This window comes from Gadus chalcogrammus, chromosome 6 (assembly GCF_026213295.1).
Source record: "Gadus chalcogrammus isolate NIFS_2021 chromosome 6, NIFS_Gcha_1.0, whole genome shotgun sequence".
Classification (NCBI taxonomy): domain Eukaryota; kingdom Metazoa; phylum Chordata; class Actinopteri; order Gadiformes; family Gadidae; genus Gadus; species Gadus chalcogrammus.
The window spans coordinates 20,417,255-20,439,552 of NC_079417.1; the positions used below are offsets into that span (position 1 = coordinate 20,417,255).

The 22,298-nt window shown below is 45.0% G+C and overlaps 5 protein-coding genes across 7 annotated transcripts; 3 read left to right on the top strand and 2 right to left on the bottom strand.

Moving 5' to 3' along the window:
* The first annotated feature begins 80 nt into the window (after positions 1-80).
* dgcr6 (DiGeorge syndrome critical region gene 6) lies at positions 81-2,311 on the top strand. Of its 2 annotated transcripts, none has more exons than XM_056591541.1 (6): positions 81-384; positions 467-585; positions 721-881; positions 976-1,076; positions 1,303-1,443; positions 1,624-2,308. In XM_056591541.1, exons 1-6 carry the CDS (start codon positions 223-225, stop codon positions 1,705-1,707), a joined length of 768 nt encoding a protein of 255 aa, XP_056447516.1. In that variant the 5' UTR covers positions 81-222; the 3' UTR covers positions 1,708-2,308. The 2 variants fall into 2 exon arrangements, with proteins under 2 accessions (XP_056447516.1, XP_056447515.1); XM_056591540.1 differs by having other exon boundaries at positions 233-384; positions 721-869; positions 1,624-2,311.
* A 95-nt stretch (positions 2,312-2,406) lies between these two features.
* slc7a4 (solute carrier family 7 member 4) lies at positions 2,407-10,553 on the top strand. Its single transcript, XM_056591536.1, has 5 exons — positions 2,407-2,690; positions 4,574-5,638; positions 5,756-6,462; positions 7,245-7,353; positions 8,172-10,553. Exons 2-5 carry the CDS (start codon positions 4,657-4,659, stop codon positions 8,393-8,395), a joined length of 2,022 nt encoding a protein of 673 aa, XP_056447511.1. The 5' UTR covers positions 2,407-2,690; positions 4,574-4,656; the 3' UTR covers positions 8,396-10,553.
* Positions 9,683-15,383, bottom strand: LOC130383761 (coiled-coil domain-containing protein 157-like). Of its 2 annotated transcripts, XM_056591539.1 has the most exons (8): positions 15,325-15,383; positions 14,137-14,214; positions 13,872-14,041; positions 13,479-13,655; positions 12,939-13,107; positions 12,029-12,162; positions 11,770-11,867; positions 9,683-11,636 (listed from the first exon to the last, which is right to left on the bottom strand). In XM_056591539.1, the coding sequence occupies exons 3-8, from the start codon at positions 14,013-14,015 to the stop codon at positions 11,339-11,341; spliced, it is 1,020 nt and encodes a 339-aa protein (XP_056447514.1). In that variant the 5' UTR covers positions 14,016-14,041; positions 14,137-14,214; positions 15,325-15,383; the 3' UTR covers positions 9,683-11,338. The 2 variants fall into 2 exon arrangements, with proteins under 2 accessions (XP_056447514.1, XP_056447513.1); XM_056591538.1 differs by lacking the exon at positions 15,325-15,383 and having other exon boundaries at positions 14,137-14,272.
* On the bottom strand, positions 15,321-15,694 carry LOC130383763 (coiled-coil domain-containing protein 157-like). Its single transcript, XM_056591542.1, has one exon. It carries the CDS (start codon positions 15,570-15,572, stop codon positions 15,321-15,323), a length of 252 nt encoding a protein of 83 aa, XP_056447517.1. The 5' UTR covers positions 15,573-15,694.
* Positions 15,665-22,292, top strand: sf3a1 (splicing factor 3a, subunit 1). Its single transcript, XM_056591534.1, has 16 exons — positions 15,665-15,771; positions 15,892-15,970; positions 16,364-16,473; positions 16,559-16,766; positions 16,971-17,222; positions 17,315-17,389; positions 18,283-18,433; positions 18,931-19,127; positions 19,219-19,336; positions 19,752-20,059; positions 20,172-20,411; positions 20,752-20,959; positions 21,596-21,744; positions 21,847-21,948; positions 22,031-22,102; positions 22,191-22,292. The coding sequence occupies exons 2-16, from the start codon at positions 15,923-15,925 to the stop codon at positions 22,290-22,292; spliced, it is 2,340 nt and encodes a 779-aa protein (XP_056447509.1). The 5' UTR covers positions 15,665-15,771; positions 15,892-15,922.
* The last annotated feature ends 6 nt before the right edge of the window (positions 22,293-22,298 follow it).

A 22,298-nucleotide genomic window follows, 5' to 3' on the forward strand; every position in this document is an offset into this window, starting at 1 on the left:
GATGAGACGTTTTTTCATGACATCATGCGCCACCCTGCGGGGAGTTGAATACTGCAGCTCGTTGTGTCCATCATCCGGAAAGGGTTTTAGCGGTGGCGTGTAGGTGACGTCTACTATCAGACAACAGCACAATAAACGTCGAAAAAAGAAAAGCCAACGAAAAATAAAACCTGGGTCTTTGAAATATTTAAAAATAACAATAAGAAAATAAAAACATATTTAATGATTCATTCCAAACAGGCGCAAAGGGGACTGCCCACTGCTGAGCGGGGTCCTCTTGCTGTTGTGCTTTTGCGTCTGAGAAATGTTCTTGTAACTTCTCTAAATTCTGGCAGAATACGGAAATATGCAGGACACTGTACAATAGTCAGTGGCCAAAATAAGGTAGCTAATTTGTGCTAATCAAAAGATTATGTTATATGTATATTTTGGTCGGCAAGTGACTAACTTAGCGGTGTGTTTCCAGACCCGGGGAATGGATGTTCAGTCAGGATCTCCTTTCGGCCAGGGCGACTCCACCAAACAACAAGAGCGCCACTACTACCTGTTATCTGAGCTGCAGACCCTCGTCAAAGACCTACCCAGGTGACTTACAACCTCCAGAGAAATGAAATATATTTAGAAATGGGTAAAACTATCGTATTTTAATGAAGGCTACATGGATGTACGATAATCCTTCATCGCAATCACGTTGCTGGCTTGTTTCTCCTTGATTGACAGCTCGTTTCAACAGCGTCTGTCCTACACAACGCTGAGTGACCTGGCCCTGGCGCTCATCGACGGCACCGTGTATGAGATTGTGCAGAGGCTTCTAGACATCCAGCATCTCACCGAGAGGAACCTGTATAATCAGAGGCAGAAGCTGCACTGTGAGCATCAAGGTTGGCCCCCGTTTCAACGAAAGAGATCGAGGAACTGCTACGGTGTATATTTTCGCGTGGTTTAACATATTTTGTGCTTTTGTTCTGTAACTAGCACTCAAGCAAGAGTTGACGAAGAAGCACAAAGCTGCCTTGCAGGTTTGCAAACCGCACAACCTGGCCCTACTGAAACCAACTCAACAAGCAGAGTTCGAGGTGAGGGCACAGCCACATGGAAATATGGGATGACTGTGATCTTCTGTTTAACCTTAATGTATTGGAGGTTATTTATTACAATAGGGTTTGGAACTATGAGTTTTACAGAATAAACCATAAACTAAGCTTTTTCTTCATTCTCTAAATCTGGTTGGCTTGTGTAGAACGGGGAAGTTGTTGATTTCTGACAAAAGTGACATAGTGCCGGTTGAATTTTAATTTGAAGGCTTTGGAGGTACGATTGAAAGAGGAGCAGAAGATGATGGACAAGAAGATAGTGGCTGAGATGGATCAGAAGGTGATCGACCAGCAGAACACCCTTGAGGCGGCTGGAGTGGCCGGATTCTTCATCACAACTAATCCCCAGGTTTCTCCTCCGTCCTCATGTTTAAATCTCAAACCGTTGGAAATATGTTTAATTCTTAATCCGTATGAAATTGGTTTAATTGGAAGTTAAACAGACTTGTCGCATGAGTCCAGCAGATGGCGCTAGTTCACTCGCTAACCAATCTGGCTCTGACGGTTTTATGTTCTTCTGTCCTTTCAGGAGTTAACGATGCAGATGAACCTCCTGGAGTTGATTCTCAAGCTTCAGCAGAAGGAGTCCCAGTCGGGAGGCTTCTGCTATTGAGCTGAACGCCCAATGGAGCCAACTAGCCCTGATCTCCTGCCTGGGCAGCCACACGTACTGCATGGTGGTTGTATTCGGTCTTGAATTTAACATCACCGCATCCCCATCGGTAACATGATGCACCGGAGCACGGTGGTGCAGCTCACCTGAACACGGTGTTCTGCAGCTCACCTGAACACGTGGTGCAGTTCAGCTGAACATGGTGGTCTGCTGCTCACCTGAACACGGTGGTGCAGTTCACCTGAACACGGTGATCTGCAGCTCACCTGAACACGGTGGTGCAGCTCACCTCAACGCTCAGTGGAACGGTTCAGCTGGTGATTCAGAGCGGAGTCCCGGTGGAATTAAACTTTCTATTGGTTCCTCGTTGCGTAGAGAAGTCAACCCGACCACAAGATAAGACGGTACACAACCAGGCCAATGGGCAGTGAATGGCGAATGGAAATGCCTTGCCAGATGGATTTGAGTTCCTGTTTAAAAGTATTTGTGTATAAATGTTTTTATTTTGTAACCAGTCATTGCTGGCATTTTTCCTGGCATTATAAGTTAACCATTGAATCAAAGGTCTTATTTTTGAAAAATAAATACTGGTAAACTGAAGGAATTGAAGTTATTTTGTATGTATGTAATGGCCAAAAGGGTTAAATAGGTAGACAATAGACACTCCATAATAATTATATAAGCAGGGCGGGGTACTCCCATTTACCCTTAATTAGAAGGGTTTCGATTGGCGTGCTCCCATCATGCAACGGGAGCTCCCCGCTAGTGGGAAGCCAGGGCAGGTTCTCCACTCCTCTCGGATGATACGGTGTTACTGTTCCTTTAAGAACCTGCTCAGACGCGGCGTTCAGGGTAGACGTCGTTCGGTCGCACTCGCACCTTCCCGGACTAGGATGATCCTCCTGTAGAGGTTCATTCATGTAGAGGCCCGCACCACAGCCCCTCCAACCCGCGAGACCAACTATCCTACTCAGCCCATAGAGGTAACAAGATATATATATATCTATATGTACCTTCGCTGACTTATGTTTTTATTAAATTTTTAGATTGTGTTTGTTTTGTATAGGCTTTATCAGAAAAGGCCTAAATTATAACCGGCAAAATTTGGAACTGTTAGAATTTGAAGAAAGGATACTATAAGAAGGATACTATAACAAATATAACCGTGAATGATGAAAGCGCATCGAGTCGTCGTAGGTCGGGTCGATGGTCCGGTCCATACGGGTCGGTCCATACGCAATTCGTTTTCCTACCGTAGGCCTACTATTACAACAATAATAGGAATTGTGTTGAACATTGTGACAACATAATTCATTTTGCGCTGCATTCGTATGCGATAGTGGCGTTATCACATTGTAGAATAAAATATTGCGTAAGGATCTCGTAGGTGAGTCGCCATGTCATTAGAGTGCCGTCATCGGATGTTGCATCTCTACAGGGAAGAGGATGAGCGGCTTATCGTCCGCCTCTTTTAGAAGGCCCGTCCGTAGCCAAACTATCGACTTTTGGTTACAGTCTACAAAGAACCAATGTCCCATGTAGGCCTATGTATGTAAGTGTGTTTGTGTGTGTGTGTATTATATATATATATATATATATATATATATATATATATATATATATATATATATACATACAGAGAGTGGGGTAATATGAGCCAATTTTTATTCATGTTATAGGCAAGGAAAAATAAGTAAAATGAAAACATATACCTTTATTTCAAGATGTACCATGTCAATCTAAATGATAGGAATGCATCTATGACATAGGTCTGTGAAAATATGACTTCTCAAAAAAGTGGTATTGTGGCTCAACTTGCCCCCGCCTAGGGGTAAATTGAGCCATCTTGGGGCAAATAGACTAACTTTTCCAAGTTGATTGCATTTTCCTATTCCAAGTAGTCTTATATATTTGCTTAAGATAACTTAAAATTTATTTCTATGTGTATATATGTGTGTGCGTGTGTGTGTGTATTATATATATATATATATATATATATATATATATATATATATATATATATATATATATATACAGAGAGTGGGGTAATATGAGCCAATTTTTATTCATGTTATAGGCAAGGAAAAATAAGTAAAATGAAAACATATACCTTTATTTCAAGATGTACCATGTCAATCTAAATGATAGGAATGCATCTATGACATAGGTCTGTGAAAATATGACTTCTCAAAAAAGTGGTATTGTGGCTCAACTTGCCCCCGCCTAGGGGTAAATTGAGCCATCTGGGGGCAAATAGACTAACTTTTCCAAGTTGATTGCATTTTCCTATTCCAAGTAGTCTTATATATTTGCTTAAGATAACTTAAAATTTATTTCTATGTGTATATATGTGTGTGCGTGTGTGTGTGTCTGTATTAAATCAAAAGACTGGTATTTCAGGAGGTTTGTATGACTGCTGTCTTTTAAACAATTGTGTCTATTTGGATAAGATTCCTTTTTGCATTACGCAATTGAGCATTCAATATTTCTGTTAACATAGATACTGAAAACAGAAAGTATCCCATTGACAGTAGTTGTTTGCTGTTAAAAACTACTCCTTATACAAAACCATTGTTATGGTCACCAACAGTTTTACAATAAAATAATGTCCAGTAGGAAAAAAACAGCCAATCCTTTTCTTTTTGCTTTTTTAAGATTAATTTTTGCATTTTTATGCCTTACAGGTAGATAGAGAGGAAGGTATGGGAGATAGAGGAGAGGACATGCAGAAATAGACCAGGGGCAGGATTCGAACCCGGGTTGCTGCAGTCATGACTGAGCCCATATGGACGCGCTCTACACAGTGAGCCACCGGGGCTCCCCAGAAGCACATCCTTCTAACTTCGTTGTGCCTTGTTTCTTTCAGGATTGCGTTCCTCAGGGGCATGGGCACGAGGTGATCGTGTGAACACAACCCCGCCCAGTCACTGTCCATTCAACTCCGTAGCTATGGCAACGTGTGCGACCGGCTGTGCGCCGGCGGTGCGCCTCTGCCAGAGGCTGAACCGCCTGAAGACGCTGGACGACGACATGATGGCCACGTCGCTGAAGCGCTGCCTGTCCACCCTGGACCTGACCCTGCTGGGCGTGGGCGGCATGGTGGGCTCCGGCCTCTACGTCCTCACAGGCACCGTGGCCAAAGACATGGTGGGCCCGGCCGTGGTCATCTCCTTCCTCTTCGCCGGGATCGCCTCCTTGCTGGCCGCCTTTTGCTACGCAGAGTTCGGTGCACGCATCCCCAAGGTGGGCTCCGCCTACATGTTTACATATGTCTCCGTGGGCGAGATCTGGGCCTTCCTCATTGGCTGGAACGTGATCCTGGAGAACATGATTGGCGGTGCGGCGGTGGCGCGGGCGTGGAGCGGCTACCTGGACTCTATCTTTAACCACTCCATACAGAACTTCACGCAGACGCACATCATGCAGTGGGACGTCCCCTTCCTCGCCCATTACCCAGACCTCCTGGCGGCGGGAATCCTGGTGGTGGCCTCCTTCTTCATCTCCTTTGGGGTGCAGGTGTCCTCTTACCTAAACCACATCTTCTCCGTCATTAGCATGGCGGTCATAGCGTTCATCCTGGTGTTTGGCTTCATGCTGGCCGACCCAATCAACTGGAGCCAGAAAGAGGGAGGCTTTGCCCCCTTCGGGCTGTCTGGAATACTATCAGGCTCAGCCACTTGCTTCTATGCCTTTGTGGGTTTTGATGTCATCGCCTCCTCCAGTGAAGAGGCCAAGAATCCGCAGAAAGCGATCCCTATCGCTACAGCCATATCCCTCGCCATAGCTACCACAGCCTACATCCTGGTCTCCATGGTGCTCACGCTCATGGTACCCTGGCATTCACTGGACCCCAACTCGGCTCTCGCGGACGCTTTCTTCCGCAGGGGTTACAGTTGGGCTGGAATTATTGTGGCGGTTGGCTCAATCTGTGGTAAGTGTTCCTTTATTTGTCCAATTGACCTACAACGGCATGATCTGATTCAAGTACATATATTCTCTGAGTACTCTGTCTGACCCATAATACTATAATAATACTCTGTCCTTCCAGCCATGAACACCGTGCTCCTCTGCAACCTCTTCTCCCTCCCTCGGATCGTCTACGCCATGTCGGAAGATGGGCTATTCTTCTCCTTTTTCGCCCGGGTCAACCCCATCACCAAGGTCCCCGTCAACGCCATCCTGGTGTTTGGGACCCTGATGGCCACCATGGCGCTGATATTCGACCTGGAGGCCCTGGTCCAGTTCCTCTCCATCGGCACCCTCCTCGCCTACACCTTCGTAGCGGCCAGCGTGATTGTGCTCCGCTTCCAGCCGGAGAAGACCAGTGCCAAGGGTACGTCCTCCACCTCTCCCAACCCGGCCGCCGCGCCCTCCCCGGTGGCCCTTGAGACCCAGACCATCACCGATGGTGCGGGGGAGATGAAGGAGTACGAGTCATTCTCGGATAAGCTCCAGTTGGTGGAGAGGTCGGAGAGCCAGGAGCGGCGGGGCGTGGGGCAGCTGAGGGCCCGCTGGGAGCTCTACCTGGGCAGGGTGGTGGGGGACTTTGAGCCGGGCGAGGTGGTGGCCTTCTCCGTGCTGGCCATGATGGTGAGCGCCGTGTCCCTCTGCGCCGTGGTGGAGTTTGGGAGGAGCCAGCTGCAGTTGCCGCTGTGGAGCTTTGTCACGCTGCTGGGGATCTTCAGTGTGGCCTTCCTGGGAAGCCTCTTGTTGATCTGGGCCCACGAGCCACAGAGAAACCAGAAAACCTTCCAGGTTAGTTACTGTTGAATCACCATAACACGTTATGGTGATTCATAGCAAATACTCTGGACAATAGCAAACATGACCTGATCATCCTGCTAAAGTAAATCATTCTGCTCACCCAATTGCAATGGCCGGCAGTTTATATTAGACAGTGAATATACCCTTCTTCGTAAAGCTAATGATGGGAGTCGGCAGGAGATTTTGCAATATTATAGTATGATTTTCTTTCTGAATTTGATATTTTCTGTGCCGTAACCTATGTGTGTAAAGTTTGGGGTCTACAGGACTGTCCGTGACTCCCATTGTTTAAATATGAAACGGTCATAAAGCACAGAACAAAGGTTATGTGAATCAACCATAGGCGAAGACACTGAAGTACTAAAGTATTACAAGACGGCCAGACACAGGTCTGGCAGACTCCATTTTTGGGTCAACCTTACGATACAAGTTTTGCAGAAGCACAGATCTCACATCCCCTTCTTAAAGTGGCAGGCCTCGAGGACTCTGTTTAGTTCTCTTTAGGGAATCGGCCATGCCCTCTTTGGGGGAATAGCCACTGCTAGGTGATGGAAAACACGTCAATAACTGTGCCATTTGGGATCTGAATGCATGGAAGGAGAGTCACCTGCCACCTCAGTTTTTACAATTCATTATGCTGCCATTCATAGGCTCAATCACCATGGTGTTGCCTCATGGATGATAGTGATTCAGCTGAAGTTTATTCAAATAGAGATCTTTTGAGATTCTTGTAGATCGCCGCTTTAAAGCATGACGTGTTTTCTTTCTCCCAGGTTCCCCTGGTCCCGCTGGTCCCCGGTCTCAGCATCCTCATGAATGTTTTCCTGATGCTGAAACTCAGCGCCCTCACTTGGGTTCGCTTTGCCATATGGATCGCTATAGGTAACAGAATCTGCAGTATAACTCAACACAATCGTATGAATTCATGATCGCTCTCTTACTTGAAATACCACATTACCCCATTCTCAGACACCCCATGATGAGATTTGTGGTTGAGGTTTCAGTTTTGAAACTAAAAGTTTCATCTTCTGTGTTCCAATGCTTGTCCACATTGTAATATTATTATTTTTTCGAGTTTAAGATTATGCAAATGTACACCTTTTTAAGGTCCCACAACAGTATTCATGAATGGAATCTATTGAGTAGGAATATAATTATTTAGTTTATTGAAGGTTCAAGCAAAAAAAACATGTTTGCCTCATTAATAATTAAATATCAAATGAAGCTTTGCTGTGCCCTGTGGAGATGAGTGAAATTACCTCTAATTAGTCAACGGTCACAGACGCTTGCTCACATATATGATTATAAGGCTGTTTAATATAGGATAAGTGGGAGAACACGATTAACTCTTATTAGCCTAGCTCTTCTCTGCACCAGTAAACCATTTAAACACGCCTGTCTGACCACAGCAAGGTTCAAACTTGCATATATCCTGAGCGTTTAACTAGGCAGAGCATTTGGATTAGCCTGAGTAATCACGTCCCTTGAGAAAGCAACATTTCCCATAAACGGCTTTAGCATTAGGATGGCTTTTACACCTCGACTGGCTAACACCACGGTGTCACCAGCCACCAAGGCAATCACCAATGACACAGGTCCTTCAATGTCTTTGAATTAGAATTAGGTTCGGCTCGCTGATCGATGCCTGCATTAGTGAGATTTGTGTTTTGCTCATAGTTTTCTTCTCCTTCTCTCTCTAGGTCTGTGTGTGTATTTCGGCTACGGCATCTGGCACAGCAAAGAGGGCATGCGGGAGCTCCAGCCCAAAGACATGGCAGCCAGATATGTGGTTCTGCCCAGCGGGAGCCTGGTGGAGACGGTGCAGTCTGTCCAGCCAGACGGACAGGTGGACCCCTCGGCCCACCACGCCAACAACTCCACAACCCCCACCACCACAGCTGCCGAGCAACCGGGAAGGACGTGATCCATGCCACGTCATCCGTCACAGCGGGCCAATGTTATCCGTGTCCCCCGTTCTCTGTACCGCTGCATCTAGCCGCTCCCTCGATGAGCCTGTTTTCTATTGTGTGCCTGTCCCTGGAACTCCGTACTGCCACTGTTTTCTCTCTGTCTGCTCTGCATATACCAACGTCCCACACTGAGGAGAACGGGGCGATGCACACCGCTGCGTCCCCATGAAGCACATTTAGAATATTATTAATATATAACATTTAGTGTTATATTGGAACCTAGAGAGCTTTTATGACGTTATTATATCTCTCTATCTCTTCAGGTGTGGAAAACCGTCCTCTTAAACCAGCTCCTTCGTTCTAGGGTTTCCTGTTTCCCTTGCCTGTCATGTAACCCGTTCTCAGCATTACTTTTGTCAAAGTCTCAGTGTGTTTGCAAGTTATATGGTGCTTTATTTGTGACAAACTGCACTCTGTGCTGTCAAGTATACTCAGTGGATGCTGATCTTAAAATGACCAAAAGGACACTATGCTGGACAGGAGATTAAAAGTTGGACTTTCTTATATTTTATATTATTCATTATTATATTTCTAGCATGTTTTGTTGAAATTATAGAACTTGATTTTCCTTATTTGAATGTTTTGCACTCACATTGATCCTAAGAAACAATCATGTGTCTTTCTCTTGGTTGAAATGTGTAGTCCGTCCCCGGGTTTCTCCCACCAAAGTTAAGTTAATCAAATATGATAAACGCTATACTATTTTTATACTATATCTTTTTTTCTATTGTAATTTCACAGATGCTTCAATAAGGCCATTTTACAGCACATACATCCATATCATCACTTGTTCTGTGTTAATTAGACAAGTGATTGGGAATTCAATCCCTGTTTTAATCCCTTAACTCTCAACCCATGACCCCTTAGAGAACTTAATGTTGAAGACTTTTTTTCCCAAGTTTTCCCAAATATCATTAAAATGGCAACCCACCCTTCTATGGGCACAAATCTATTGCTTAGAATGTCCATACAGTTCAAATAATAGCAGACAGTGGCTTATGTTGTTTTGTCAGTGGTTCCTCTCTCATCCCCCTTTGCGGCATTTGTAATCCGGCAGTCCTGTCTGCTGCTAGGCAGTTTGACCTAGATAATCAACATGTGCATGTGTGACGCTACGTGACAAAACGTTGAAATAACAGTATAACAAACAACACGCTTTAGGGAACTTAACTTTGTTGTGGTTTTTGTTTTGTTTATCTTCAACAGCTGTTTTTGTCTAGTTGTTTATTCCTCCATGGCCATGACAAGGCCCTCTTTCACCCAGATGGGACCCGTTTATAACATCACTCTTTCTAGATGATCCATATATGTGATGGATATTTTTGTTGTGATACACAAAACCAATGGCCTTAACAATGTTTAGGTGCGCGAGACTTCCAAAGCATACGAGATTGCGGTTTCATTTGTTCCGTATTTACTAGAACAGTTCACATGGTATCATTTCAGTGTTTTAAATGACAAACAAATGAAATAAGCATGTACTAACTGTACCACAACATAGATGATTAAACAAAAAACAATGTATTAGGGCATTGTTCTGTAAAGTAAAACAGTCAGTTTCAAAGGACCATGTTTTAACAATATTGCACAATGTAACTTTGATTGTTAGCTCGGCATTGGCACTGCTGTGCTTCTTGTCTGTATGTATTTTGTCACCTATTTAAAACGCTGTTCATCATTTGTGCCAGCAAGCACAGTTAAAAGCAAGTTCTTCAAAAATGTTCTTACTTATTAATAGTACTCTCTGTAATCTCACATTGAAATCTCAACTTTCTGTTGTATAACGTTACAACTGTATTGCTAAATAAATGTTTTTAAGCATCATTCAAGATCATGGCGCAGACTTCTAGCAAACTGCAGAATCCTACAATATACACACACAATATGTATGTATATATATGCTCAATGCCATAATTATACATGTTTTATCTCAATGTCTGCTAAGTGAGCTAATTAAGATTTCAAAATCAAAATCCACAAAATAAGTTTTGTTTTATAATTATTAACGACACATGCCAAGACAAATTACATGCTTGATGTTGCAGCTTAACTGTTTTAAGGATTAACCTCTTGAGAATGTGTTCAACTAAATCAGGGGATCAGTCATTCAAAGTTGATATGTTTAGTTGAATAAATTGATCATAACTCAAATTTATTGCCAGACATGAGTACTTGGAGATTTGTTTTGCACTGAAAAGTTACTCTCATACATTTGATTAGAAGCTTGTCATACGGTCAGGTAACACACGTTACTTGGGTTACTAATCAGCAGCTCACATTTCCATTTGCAAATATCATTCATCTGCGAAGTGAAACTCAAAATATACACAGGAACATATAACTTTCAGGAAAATGTGTGTGTGTGTGTGTGTGTGTGTGTGTACCCTCTCGTGTTTTCTCTCGAAACACTGTGGAAAGACGACTCCAAAAAGTTAACGAAAAAGACTGCACGAATGTCATGCGCTTAGGTTGCCATGGGAACGTCATTTCACAGCAGAAGAGCCTGATAACCAATCTGCCCGCCCACCTGTGTGGCATTGTTTGTGACATCCAAGGCTTTCGGGGCTAGTTCTTTAGTTCTAATGTAAGTCATTCACTGAAGCCAGTCCTTTTAATGCACCACTGCACACTGCTACCTGATAGGGCTCTTTGCAACATGTGCACTGTGGCGTCACTAGAGGTATCCACATGCAACACCATAACATTTACACGCTACGAGAAGTCAAACCATTTTCGAAAAACCAAATAAAATGAGACACTGATTAAAAATTTGATATAATTGATAATAGAATTGATGTATAATAACCCAATGACATGAAAATGGTTATGCTCTGTTAATGTAGCAGTGAGGTGTAACATTAAATATTGACAGTAACATTCACACACACAGACAGGTTTCACCTATTCCCTCGGTTTGCTGCAGCACGGTCCGCCAGGTAGGCGTGGCGTGTTTGACCTAATGTTTTGAATCTCCCGGAACCTCGTCCTCTTCCTGTTTTGCTCTGGAGGATGTGCCCGTTCAGCAGCAGCAGGGCGGAGGAAGGGGAGGAGCGGGAGGCGGTGGGGCTGGCTCGAGTGGTGGCGATGGATGAGAAATCGTCCCCCCAGCCAATATAATCTGGGCCACCTTCTCCTCCACCTGCCCCCCTTCGCGGGTCGGGTTTCAGCTGCGCTGCTCTACTGCTGCCGCCCTGCCTGTGATGAAAAAGGAAAGGTCAGCACACAGTGAGCTTTTCACAGCAGCAATATACCCCATGATCATCACAAGCATTGATGTGATCACATCATTACAGCAAGAGAGTCTGTATGCGAGCAAGTAAGGACTTACGGCGAACTGAAACACTGTGTCTGTTTGGTTTCTACTCGATGGTCCCCCGAAGGAGGTGTTTGTGGTGATCTGTACTTAGGTTCTTCAGGTGAGGAGCCCTACAATTAATTGTGAGTATTAGTGATATTATACTATTATTAGGTGATAGCGTCACTTTCAGTCATCAACAGGTCACGTGATAACAGCGTGTCAGAAGGGGGAAACATTGGTATACATAACATATTATGACATGGCATTACCATGGTAACTAATACCTTACCATAGTAGAAATATATCTTTCATTTAGTGTCACAAGGCTGTTGCGCAAAGTTGTATTTTCTTTTTCCAGGAGCTCGATTCGGATGTGGTTGGCCTCTAATTGCTGCTCCATGTCGAAAAGCACATTCCCTGAGCCTTCGGAAGATAAAACACAACAAAAAAACGATTAGTAAGTGTATTTTGTAGTTCATACAAACTAGGCTGTAAAGTTGTTTACATTTAGTAGAAATAAATGAACACTTGCTTATGGTTGAGGCCTTTAGAAACTAGTCACTTACAAAGACAGATGATGAACAAATAAACACAGATTATTGTTGTGAAGCAACTGAAAAATAAACGTCCTCATATTCTGGCGTCAACGGAAATCAATGAGAGCAACTGAAAACTATGCCGGTTTGAAACTAAAACTGTGATTCTGAAAAAAGTATGAATGCTGTCGAAATTTCATTTGAATGGTAAACGGCAGAAAATTTACTGAGTCACGATGTCTTAAGTAATTGAAGTTTCAGAATGGGCTTCAATGGGACCAAATGTAGAAAATGAATATGACGGTTTGAAACTAAATTGACCTCGACTGATTCTGAAGAAAGTTTAAATGATATCGAAATTCCGCTTGGATAGCATGGAAGATACAAGTGTGTAAATTTGTTAAATGGTTAGAACAAAGGTAAACGGTTGAAAATTGATTTAGTTACGTCTTAAACAGTTAAAGTACCATAGGAAATGGTTGACTCCCATGTTAAAAGAAAGTGGAAAAAGCTGAATAGTTTAAAAGTTGAACGAGTTGAATAACGCTGATAGATAGCGATCATAGCGACCAAAAAACGGGCGGAAGAAGAATAAAAATAAAGATTTCAATATCTAGAGTGTGAATGCTACAGCATTTACACTAATAAACAACAAGGCCTTACTCTGAGGCTGTGTCAGGTGCATGGTGGCGAGTTCTGGAAAGGCCACCAGCAGTCTCTCCCTGTGGCTGAGATCCTTCACTTCTCCGTCCAGACGCCCCACGATGCTTTTCAGCTCTTCCACCTGAGCCTCCAGCAGATCCTTCTCCCCCTGGAGCTCAGCGCACAAGACCTGGGAAAGAAGAGGGAGAGATGTACTTGTATGATACCGGTCGTTGAGTCGTTGACCAGCATCCACAGAAGACAGGCAAAGGTTAAGGGTTCACCTAAGGCAGCAGATATGGGCACATCTACTGACGACCAGGCCTGCCATATCAAGCTTTGTTCATACCCCCATCCAACTACTCTTTACTCTTTACATAGCCTGGCGCCTCAAACTGTATTTAATTTCCTACAATCCTTAGCCTTGCAAAGATGGTGTATATCTGGTTTACAACTTTTTTTAACTGCAATGGTTTGTTGTGTTAATTGTGTATAATGTCTGTGTTTCCTGTTGAATGAACTGATATTGTCTGCACACAAAGATAGCGATTGGAATGGCACCTGCTGGGGGGCGGACTGATCCAGCAGTGTCTTCTTCTCCTCTGTCACGTGGTTCAGTTGATCCTGGAGCTGGCTCTGCCGCGCCTCGCTCTTCTCCAGCTGGCTCTGCAGCTCCTCCCGCTCCTGGTCTAGAGTCTCCATCCTCTCCACCAAGGACTTCTCCTGGGCCTGCATGGACTGGAAGGAGCATTGGGTACCAGGATGAACCCTCAACACAACGTGTTGATCTAGTCACCATGGAGAGGTTTTCTAGGTTTGACTGTATTTTCAATAGTCTGAAAATCAAACGCTTGATTGATAAATCTGAATACTGACTGAATACGCTCAACTGCTTCAATGTAATCAAGAAAGTTTTTAAGAGGATCTAAAAGCCGGTGGGATTGGACCACTCACCACTTGTTGATGGCAAGCGCTCTGATACTTGGAAGACTCTTTGTTGAGGCTGAGCTGCATGTCAGCCATCTGACTTTCCAATAGCTGGGTCCTTCCCTGCAGCTTGAGGTGGGCCTCTTCTGCTGTCCGCAAGGCCTTCACCATCTTCACCAGACCGCCTTTCTCCCTCTCTACCAGGGAATATGATGGTCCAAAATAGTGTTTTACATTTACACAGAATGAAACATAACAAACACAAACCTAACAAAAATATGTAACAACTTACCCAGCGTATTCAAACTTTCCAGTTGTGCAGCTAATTCCTCTTTCAATTTAGATATCTGGTCTTCAAAAATGGAATTACCTGCAACAAAACATCCATTAAACATGAAACATATAACCAACCAACAAGCTTATGGGTTCTCTCTACAACATAAGGGGATGTCACTGTACTCCTCAGCAGGCGTTGTTGTTCCTCTTGCAGCCTCCTCTCTTTCTCTGTCACGGACCTTTGCGCTTCCCGCAGTAAAAGCTCCATCTGGCGTTTGCTGGCGAGGTACTTTTCCCTTTCCTTCTTCGCACCCTCCTGTGCTCTCTCCAACCGATCCTTGGCTTTTCCCCCCTCTTTCTCTGCGGCGGTGAGCCTATCGGTGAGAGGCTGCACTGTCCCCCGCACCTCCCTGAGGTGTTTCCCCAGCCGACCCATATCCCTCCGCTGCTCCCGCGCCCACTGGGCGAGGTCACCTGCGCTCAGGTGTCCAAGCTCCACCGTGTCCTCCACAGCGACCAGGAGGGGCTGCAGGGAGGAGGGCAGGCCCTCGCTCTGACACAGCTCCACCAGGCAGTCCCCGGTCTGCCTCAACACACACTGCACCTGATCGCAGGCGTCACAGGGGACGAGAGACGACTCCACCGTCTGGCAGCTGACCTTGCGGGTGGGGGTGCAGAGAACCGTAGGTGAGGGACGGAAATTAGGATGGGTGGGGACAGCGTTGACTTCATTATTTGCAAAGGAGTGGAGGGAACTTGAAGAAGACAATAAAGATGCACGTGAAGATTGACTCCCGGAGTAAAGAGACAGTGAGTGTTTTTTTTCTTCACAGTCCTTTGGATTTATTTTAGTTGCTCCCTGGCTTTCTTTAAATGCATCCTGTTAAAGGAAAAAAACATCCAATTCAAGAATGTTGAACAACCAAATGCATATGTTTTGTTTATGAATACGGTAGGTTAAAAAATGCTTGGTGTACCTTTAGGTTAGCAAGTTCAATTAAATTACTCCAATAATGCCTGACAATCAGACCGACTGACACACATCCCTGCTTCTGACTGTGCTCACTGCTTGGTCCGCTCCTCAGCTGCACCGTATAAAGACTGAAACTTTGCAGCAGCAGCAATAGCCTTGCTCAAGAGGGAGAGACACTATTAATTATGGCCTTGTACGTTTCATAATTTGATGAGCTGTTGCGACATTTACCTGTCAATCACCAGCTCCAGCAATACAATGTAGGAGTACTGGTTGAATTCATCATCCCCTTCAATGTGGTCATACTGCTCCAGCAGCGAGACCAGGTCGAGGTTGCATGACAGCTTGTCAGGGAACTTCCAGGAGGAACAGCGTACAGGTCCCGTCCTGGAGAACACTTCCAGAATGGCCCCCTGGAGGTCGATGAGGTCTTTTCTGAGACTTTCAACACTATCTCGACTCCCTAGAAAAGGACTCATTTTCGAAGACTGAGATTAATCTTCCTAACCCATCCATAGAGGGTAGGCCCAGTGAAGTAACGCTTCCTCGCTGGTAGATTGTTGACGCTGCATCTCCATAGCGACTTCCACAAAGAACTCCAAGTCCCATCATTCTTAGCGTTGTGATCCCGGAAGTAGTTGACCTTCATTGAGAGTGGGCTGACGAACACACGACGCGGTAAGTTCTTTAGTGTGGCTGAAGCAAATGTTTATATAACGTTCTTATAAATGTTCTTTATCCATGTTCTGTAAACGTTTCCATCGCGTCTGAAAACGGTGGGTGCTTATTTTTTCGCAGGTAACCTTCTGCCCCACACAAAGAAGCAGCCATGCCGCCCGGGCCTGTAGCGATCGTTCAGCCTGAACCCAACATCCCGGTAAGGCTAGCAGGCTGGCTAACGTCGCTGACCATTCAGCGAGAGAAACAGTGTGAAATATGCTATTTGGTTTTAATTCCATCCCAAGTTGGAGCAGTTTCCGTTGTAATGAGCTATTGTTACCCTTCATAGGTTAACGAGACTGAAATTAATGGTTAATGTGCACTGCATTTTGTAATGCCGAGTGTTTTCTTTAATATTTTATATTCTTCATGAGATATATTTTTTACACTTAATTTGTGACGATGTGAAAAAAGTTTTGGTCATTATTTTGTCTGCCTCCTTAGTAATACGCTGTGTTGTATTGCCTTGGGCGTCAAATTGTTTCTTAGTAAAGAATTGGTCGTTTTCCTGTTTGGTGTGTATCTCATAACTTATATTGTCTCTTACCAGAATGATGAACCTGTGGAGGAAACACCAGCTACTAAACCTATAGTTGGTATTATTTACCCGCCCCCAGAGGTCCGAAACATCGTCGATAAGACAGCCAGCTTTGTTGCCAGGTTTGATACTCCCGATAATGTTGTGCAGTCATATATTTTAAATGTGTAATTTGATGATAAACTAACGACTGCTGCCATTTCACAGAAACGGACCCGAGTTTGAAGCTAGGATTCGGCAGAATGAGATCAACAATCCCAAGTTTAATTTCCTCAACCCCAACGACCCTTACCATGCCTACTACCGCCACAAAGTCACAGAGTTCAAGGAGGGCAAGGGACAGGAGCCATCTGCAGCGGTGCCTAAGGTCATGCAACAGCAGGCCCTGCAACAGTCACAGCAGCAACCTCAAAAGGTACAGACACGCATATGCATCAATATTAATAATTTTAGTATCCTTAAAATGACAAGTTTAGTAAAAATTGTTATTATGTTATCATAGCCCAGGGCCTGAAAGTAGAAGGCGTTATCGTTAGGGCTGTATCTATTCCAATAAATATACTTATGTGAAATTCAATATCCAGTATTGAAATGTAACTGTCAAACTCATTTTTTGCAGTCCCAGGTGATTCATGAGGCAGTGATCCCCAAAGAACCGCCCCCTGAGTTTGAGTTCATCGCCGATCCTCCGTCCATCTCTGCGTTTGACCTCGACGTCGTCAAGCTCACCGCCCAGTTTGTTGCCCGTAACGGCCGTCAGTTTCTTACCCAGCTCATGCAGAAAGAGCAAAGGAACTACCAGTTTGACTTCCTACGGCCCCAGCACAGCCTGTTCAACTACTTCACCAAGCTGGTTGAGCAGTATACAAAGGTAAGCAGATCAAAAGCTACAAAACTTTTTGACGTCATACACCCGGCGAATGTGTTGGATTGACCACTTTTCCACGTCTCCCCTTGCTGTAGATCCTCATCCCACCCAAGGGCCTCTTGCAAAAGATGAAACGGGAAGCGGAGAATCCAAGAGATGTGATGGACCAGGTAAGCCGGCTCCCAGGAGCTTCACTCATTCAAATTGTTGCAGCGTGATGACCTCTAACATCTGCTGCCTTCAGGCCGCGGTCACTAGCGTTTTCAGTTGTAAAGAAGAAGTTATAACTTCTCAATTTCAACAATTATTTATTTAGAACCTTTAAAAACCACACAAAATAAAGCCCCTCCCTATCTCCATCTGCCCTCCCAAACACATTGCTGTTTGTTTTACATCCAGTGTCCATCTAAAGGTACACACAGAAAGAAAAGAAAAATCTGTCAATGGACCTCATTCGGGCGGGATGTATAGAATCAATCACCGCCTGATAATCAATCACCAATGTTAGCCTTCTTGTCCCGGTCCGACACTCTTTACATGAAATATCCAATTAGACGGCTACCTTTTGAATTATGACACTTTCACCCATCTTGATTGATAAATATAACGGCAGGCTACATATTATAAAATGCAACCGGTGAGGTGGATGCCATGTAATCATGTAAATAAAACCTTTATGGCTGTAAAATCCTTCGGATTAATTACCGCACATGCTGCATCCTAAGCAAATGTAGTACATTGTTGTTGCACCTACATGTTGGCGCATGAACTTTCACCGTAATGATGCAATAATAGTCCAATAGTAATACAAAAGCAGTCACTGACCATGATCAACTCCTTCATGATGGTTCATTTAGTGGCACAGAATTCTGTCCGGAACATATAGAACACTGAGTAAAACACTGATGACTCGTTTGTCAAGCCGTTAGACCCTGTTGGACACAGTAGTTGTCCAACAGGGTCAGTAGTTGATGGTTGATTAACTACATCCACTTTGAATGTATAAACATGTTCTCCTGTTGGGATACAGCTCACCAGGGACTGTAACTCTGCCTATTTCTAGGTGAAGTACCGTGTGGAGTGGGCCAAGTTCCAGGAGCGCGAGAGGAAGAAGGAAGAGGAGGAGAGGGAGAAGGAGAGGGTGGCCTATGCACAAATCGACTGGCACGACTTTGTTGTGGTGGAGACTGTGGATTTCCAGCCCAACGAGCAGGGTAGGTGGAAGCCGATACTGTTCAGCAAAGGTTCTGATGTAACTCATTGGACATGTTAGCTCTGTCTCAAAGCCCTGGCTGCAGCCTTCATAGCACTGACATATGAAGGTGCCTCTGTTAGTGGTGCACCAATTGATCGGACACCAAGCATGGTCAGCCGATATACGCCCTAAAATTGTGATCAGTGGTCTCCTGATGAACTTGAAATTTTCCGATTGCAGGGGCCAATCAAGTGACTCAAAAAGGATTCGACCCGACGTGCCGTCATGAGTTTCAGTCATTAAGAGCCCCCTATGAATATTGTAATTGAGTAACAAAACTGTAGCCTTCTGTCCTTCCCGGTTACACATGAAAGCTTATTTTTACGAAGCAGAATAGTCCCCTAAGACGGCGGCTGGCTGGGCTTTGAGACCAAGCTATTGTGTAGGAAAATATTATAGGCATGAAATTAACGTCATATTTTTTTCTCATATATTTGTTTAATTTTGAATCCTCAGGTCACTTCCCTCCACCCACCACACCTGAAGAGCTCGGCGCTCGCATCCTCATCCAGGAACGCTACGACAAGTTTGGGGAGAGTGAGGAGGTTGAGATGGAGGTGGAGAGCGATGACGACGAAGACGGGCGCGAGGATCGCAATAATGGCCAGCCTGCGCAGCCGGACCAGGACACCCAAGTGCAGGACATGGACGAGGTTGGAAGAAGAAGGCACCCTTTATGAATACAGGAAAATATGATTGAACACTTGATTTGCCAGTGTGTAATGCCTTCCTTGATCTCTCCAGGGATCTGATGATGAGGAGGACGGAATGAAGGCTCCTCTTCCCCCAGACAACCCCATGCCCCCTCCGCTGCCTCCTACGCCAGATCAGGTCATCATCCGCAAGGATTACGACCCCAAAGGTATCCCAGACTAAATTTAAATGACCTTTCTGGTTAATCATCCTCTGGTTAAAAAGTCTAGTTTTAATCCATTCTACCAGCCTTCTCAGTGGCCTGTTACAAAGGTTGCTTATCCATTCATGTAGGTGGACACTCCCACTTGTGAAAAACACAGAAAAGGGCAGATTTTGATAAGGCTTGTAATGGCTAATCACACTCACACCTAGTGGTATAAAATCACCCCTTTTTAACACCTCGCTTCACTTGTTAGTAGTGTTATTGTCTGTGTTTCCTGTTCATACACTGACATGGTCTACACAGAAAGATAGTAGTTTGATTTGACCATGGAAAAAGCTCACCGGTGCACCAAGTAGTACCTGCTGGGGGTGGGTTGACCCAGGAGGTGTATGATGGATAATACTTTCCCTTGTTTCAGCCTCCAAGCCTGCGCCCGTGGCCACAACCCCGGATGAGTACCTCATCTCGCCCATCACCGGAGAGAAGATCCAGGCAAGCAAGATGCAGGAGCACATGCGTATCGGCCTGCTGGACCCCCGCTGGCTGGAGCAGAGGGACCGCAGCATCCGCGAGAGGCAGATCGAGGACGAGGTGTACGCCCCGGGACAGGACATTCAGAGCAGCCTGAAGCAGCTGGCCGAGAGGCGTACCGATATCTTTGGTGTGGAAGAAACGGCCATCGGTAAGAAGATCGGAGAGGAAGAGATCCAGAAGCCAGAGGAAAAGGTGAGCTTCCAGAGCACACTTTTCTCAAAAGATTGCAACTCTGCCGATGATCTCCATTTTGTTTTGAATCTGTGACTTCGTACTTAGTGTGTCCGTTTCATCCCATTCGTAGGTCACTTGGGACGGTCATTCTGGTAGCATGGCGCGTACACAGCAGGCCGCCCAGGCCAATATCACCCTGCAGGAGCAGATCGAGGCCATCCACAAGGCCAAGGGCCTGGTGGGAGAGGATGACGGCAAAGAGAAGATTGGCCCCAGCAAGCCCCACGAACTCCGTCACCAGCCTCCCATCTCCTCCCCCATCCTACCCAGACCCAATCTCCCGATGCAGGTGCCTCGGCCACAATCTTCCGTAAGTTCACACCATCTGGACAAATCTTTGTTTGGTAAAACCGTATTTATAGTCGCCTTGCGTAACGACATGAGCCAGTGTTTATCCAAAATGACGCTCTTGGCTCATGCAGCGTTTTGATGCAGACCACGCAGCGAAGCATGTGAAGTACCAGAGTCTAGGGCTCTATGGGCTCGTCCATGGCAACGTTATGGCTAATATAGACATGCCGTGGCCATGCTAGGACAGTCTGTGCACTCCATAAATGTTGCGTCAGCGCTACTGTAAATGATGCTTTACCTAAGATCTACTGGATGAGATTGTAGTGTAACAAACATCAACGCTAAATGTTCATGTCCAGATGCTGCCTCCGGTGCGTACCACCCTGCTCTCTGCCGTGCCGGTTCTCCCGCGGCCGCCCATGGCCCCCGTGGTGCGCCTGGCCTCCGGGCAGGTCCTAACCCCCATGCCGCAAATGATGCACAATCCCCGCATCAACGTGGTGCCCATGCCTCCTTCCAACCCCCACATCATGGCTCCCAGGCCGCCTCCTATGGTGGTCCCTTCTGGTAAGAAAGACGTTGTTATTGCTGTGTTTGAAGTGAATAGAAATATGGGAACTTTCGATTATCGTTTTTTTCAGGGCAGATGCCGATATTGGATTAATATAGGATAGATATTATGTATCAAATTGGATATTATGCAATGCAAATCGAATCTATGAATTATGTATTAGAGAAGATGTATAGATGATTAAAAGTGAAGCAGTTGAGTTAAATGGGCATGCTAATGATTATAATTAGATAAAGCAAATCAGTTTGAAATCAAAGCCTAACTTTTAAAGGATTTTATTTGGCCAGTTGGATAAGATCAAAGGTTAATTGTTGACATTGTCATTATGTTATGTACATCAGCCATGAATCTTGTTCAACTCAACCCTTTTCGTTGTGTAGGTGTGTTCTGAAATTGGGTAGTTGGCGATCAATGACATATTTAAAAAAATAGCATTTTGAATTTCCCATAGCTCTTTGTGAGGGTTAGTTCATCAGTTGATGAGGAGGATCACATCCTAGCTGAGCATTGCTGTGCCACAGTTGACTCCATATTGGCATAGGGGACACGCATTAGGTTCAATATCTGTCGGTGGATGACGTGCAATGGCCAATACCTGATTGCTGATGCTCATCTTGCTTCTGCCCCGCCAGCCTTCGTCCCCGCCCCACCAGTGCCCCAGCCACCGGCCCCCGCACCCCCGTCCCACCCACCTCCTCCTCGTGACGATGAACCCATGAACAAGAAGATGAAGACTGAGGACAACCTCATGCCCGAAGAGGAGTTTCTGCGCAGGAACAAGGTCGGTTAGACTATTCTGTGTTTTGGCACCGTGTTTAAAGCCCTGGCATCCCATTCCATGATATCCTTGAACCTGACTATAATACATTTGTCTCGACTCCAGGGTCCTGTGGCGGTTAAAGTCCAGGTTCCTAACATGCAGGACAAGACCGAATGGAAGCTAAGTGGGCAAGTGCTCAACTTCACCGTTCCACTAACGGACCAGGTATTATGTTTACTTTTAACGGTTCATACTCTGTCTCTAAAGCTAGAGTACATAGTTGTAACGTGAATAATGTATTCCCTAGGTATCTGTTATCAAAGTCAAAATCCACGAGGCCACAGGCATGGCTGCAGGAAAACAGAAGTTACAGTACGAGGTAATTCATATTTTTATTCTTTGAATATCTACAGTCTCATCTCTTAAGGTTGCAATTGATTAATTGTGTTGTCTTTTGTAATTTCTAGGGTATTTTCATCAAAGATTCAAACTCCTTGGCTTACTACAACATGAACAATGGTGCAATCATTCACTTGGCCCTGAAAGAGAGAGGAGGCAGGAAGAAGTGAAGCAGG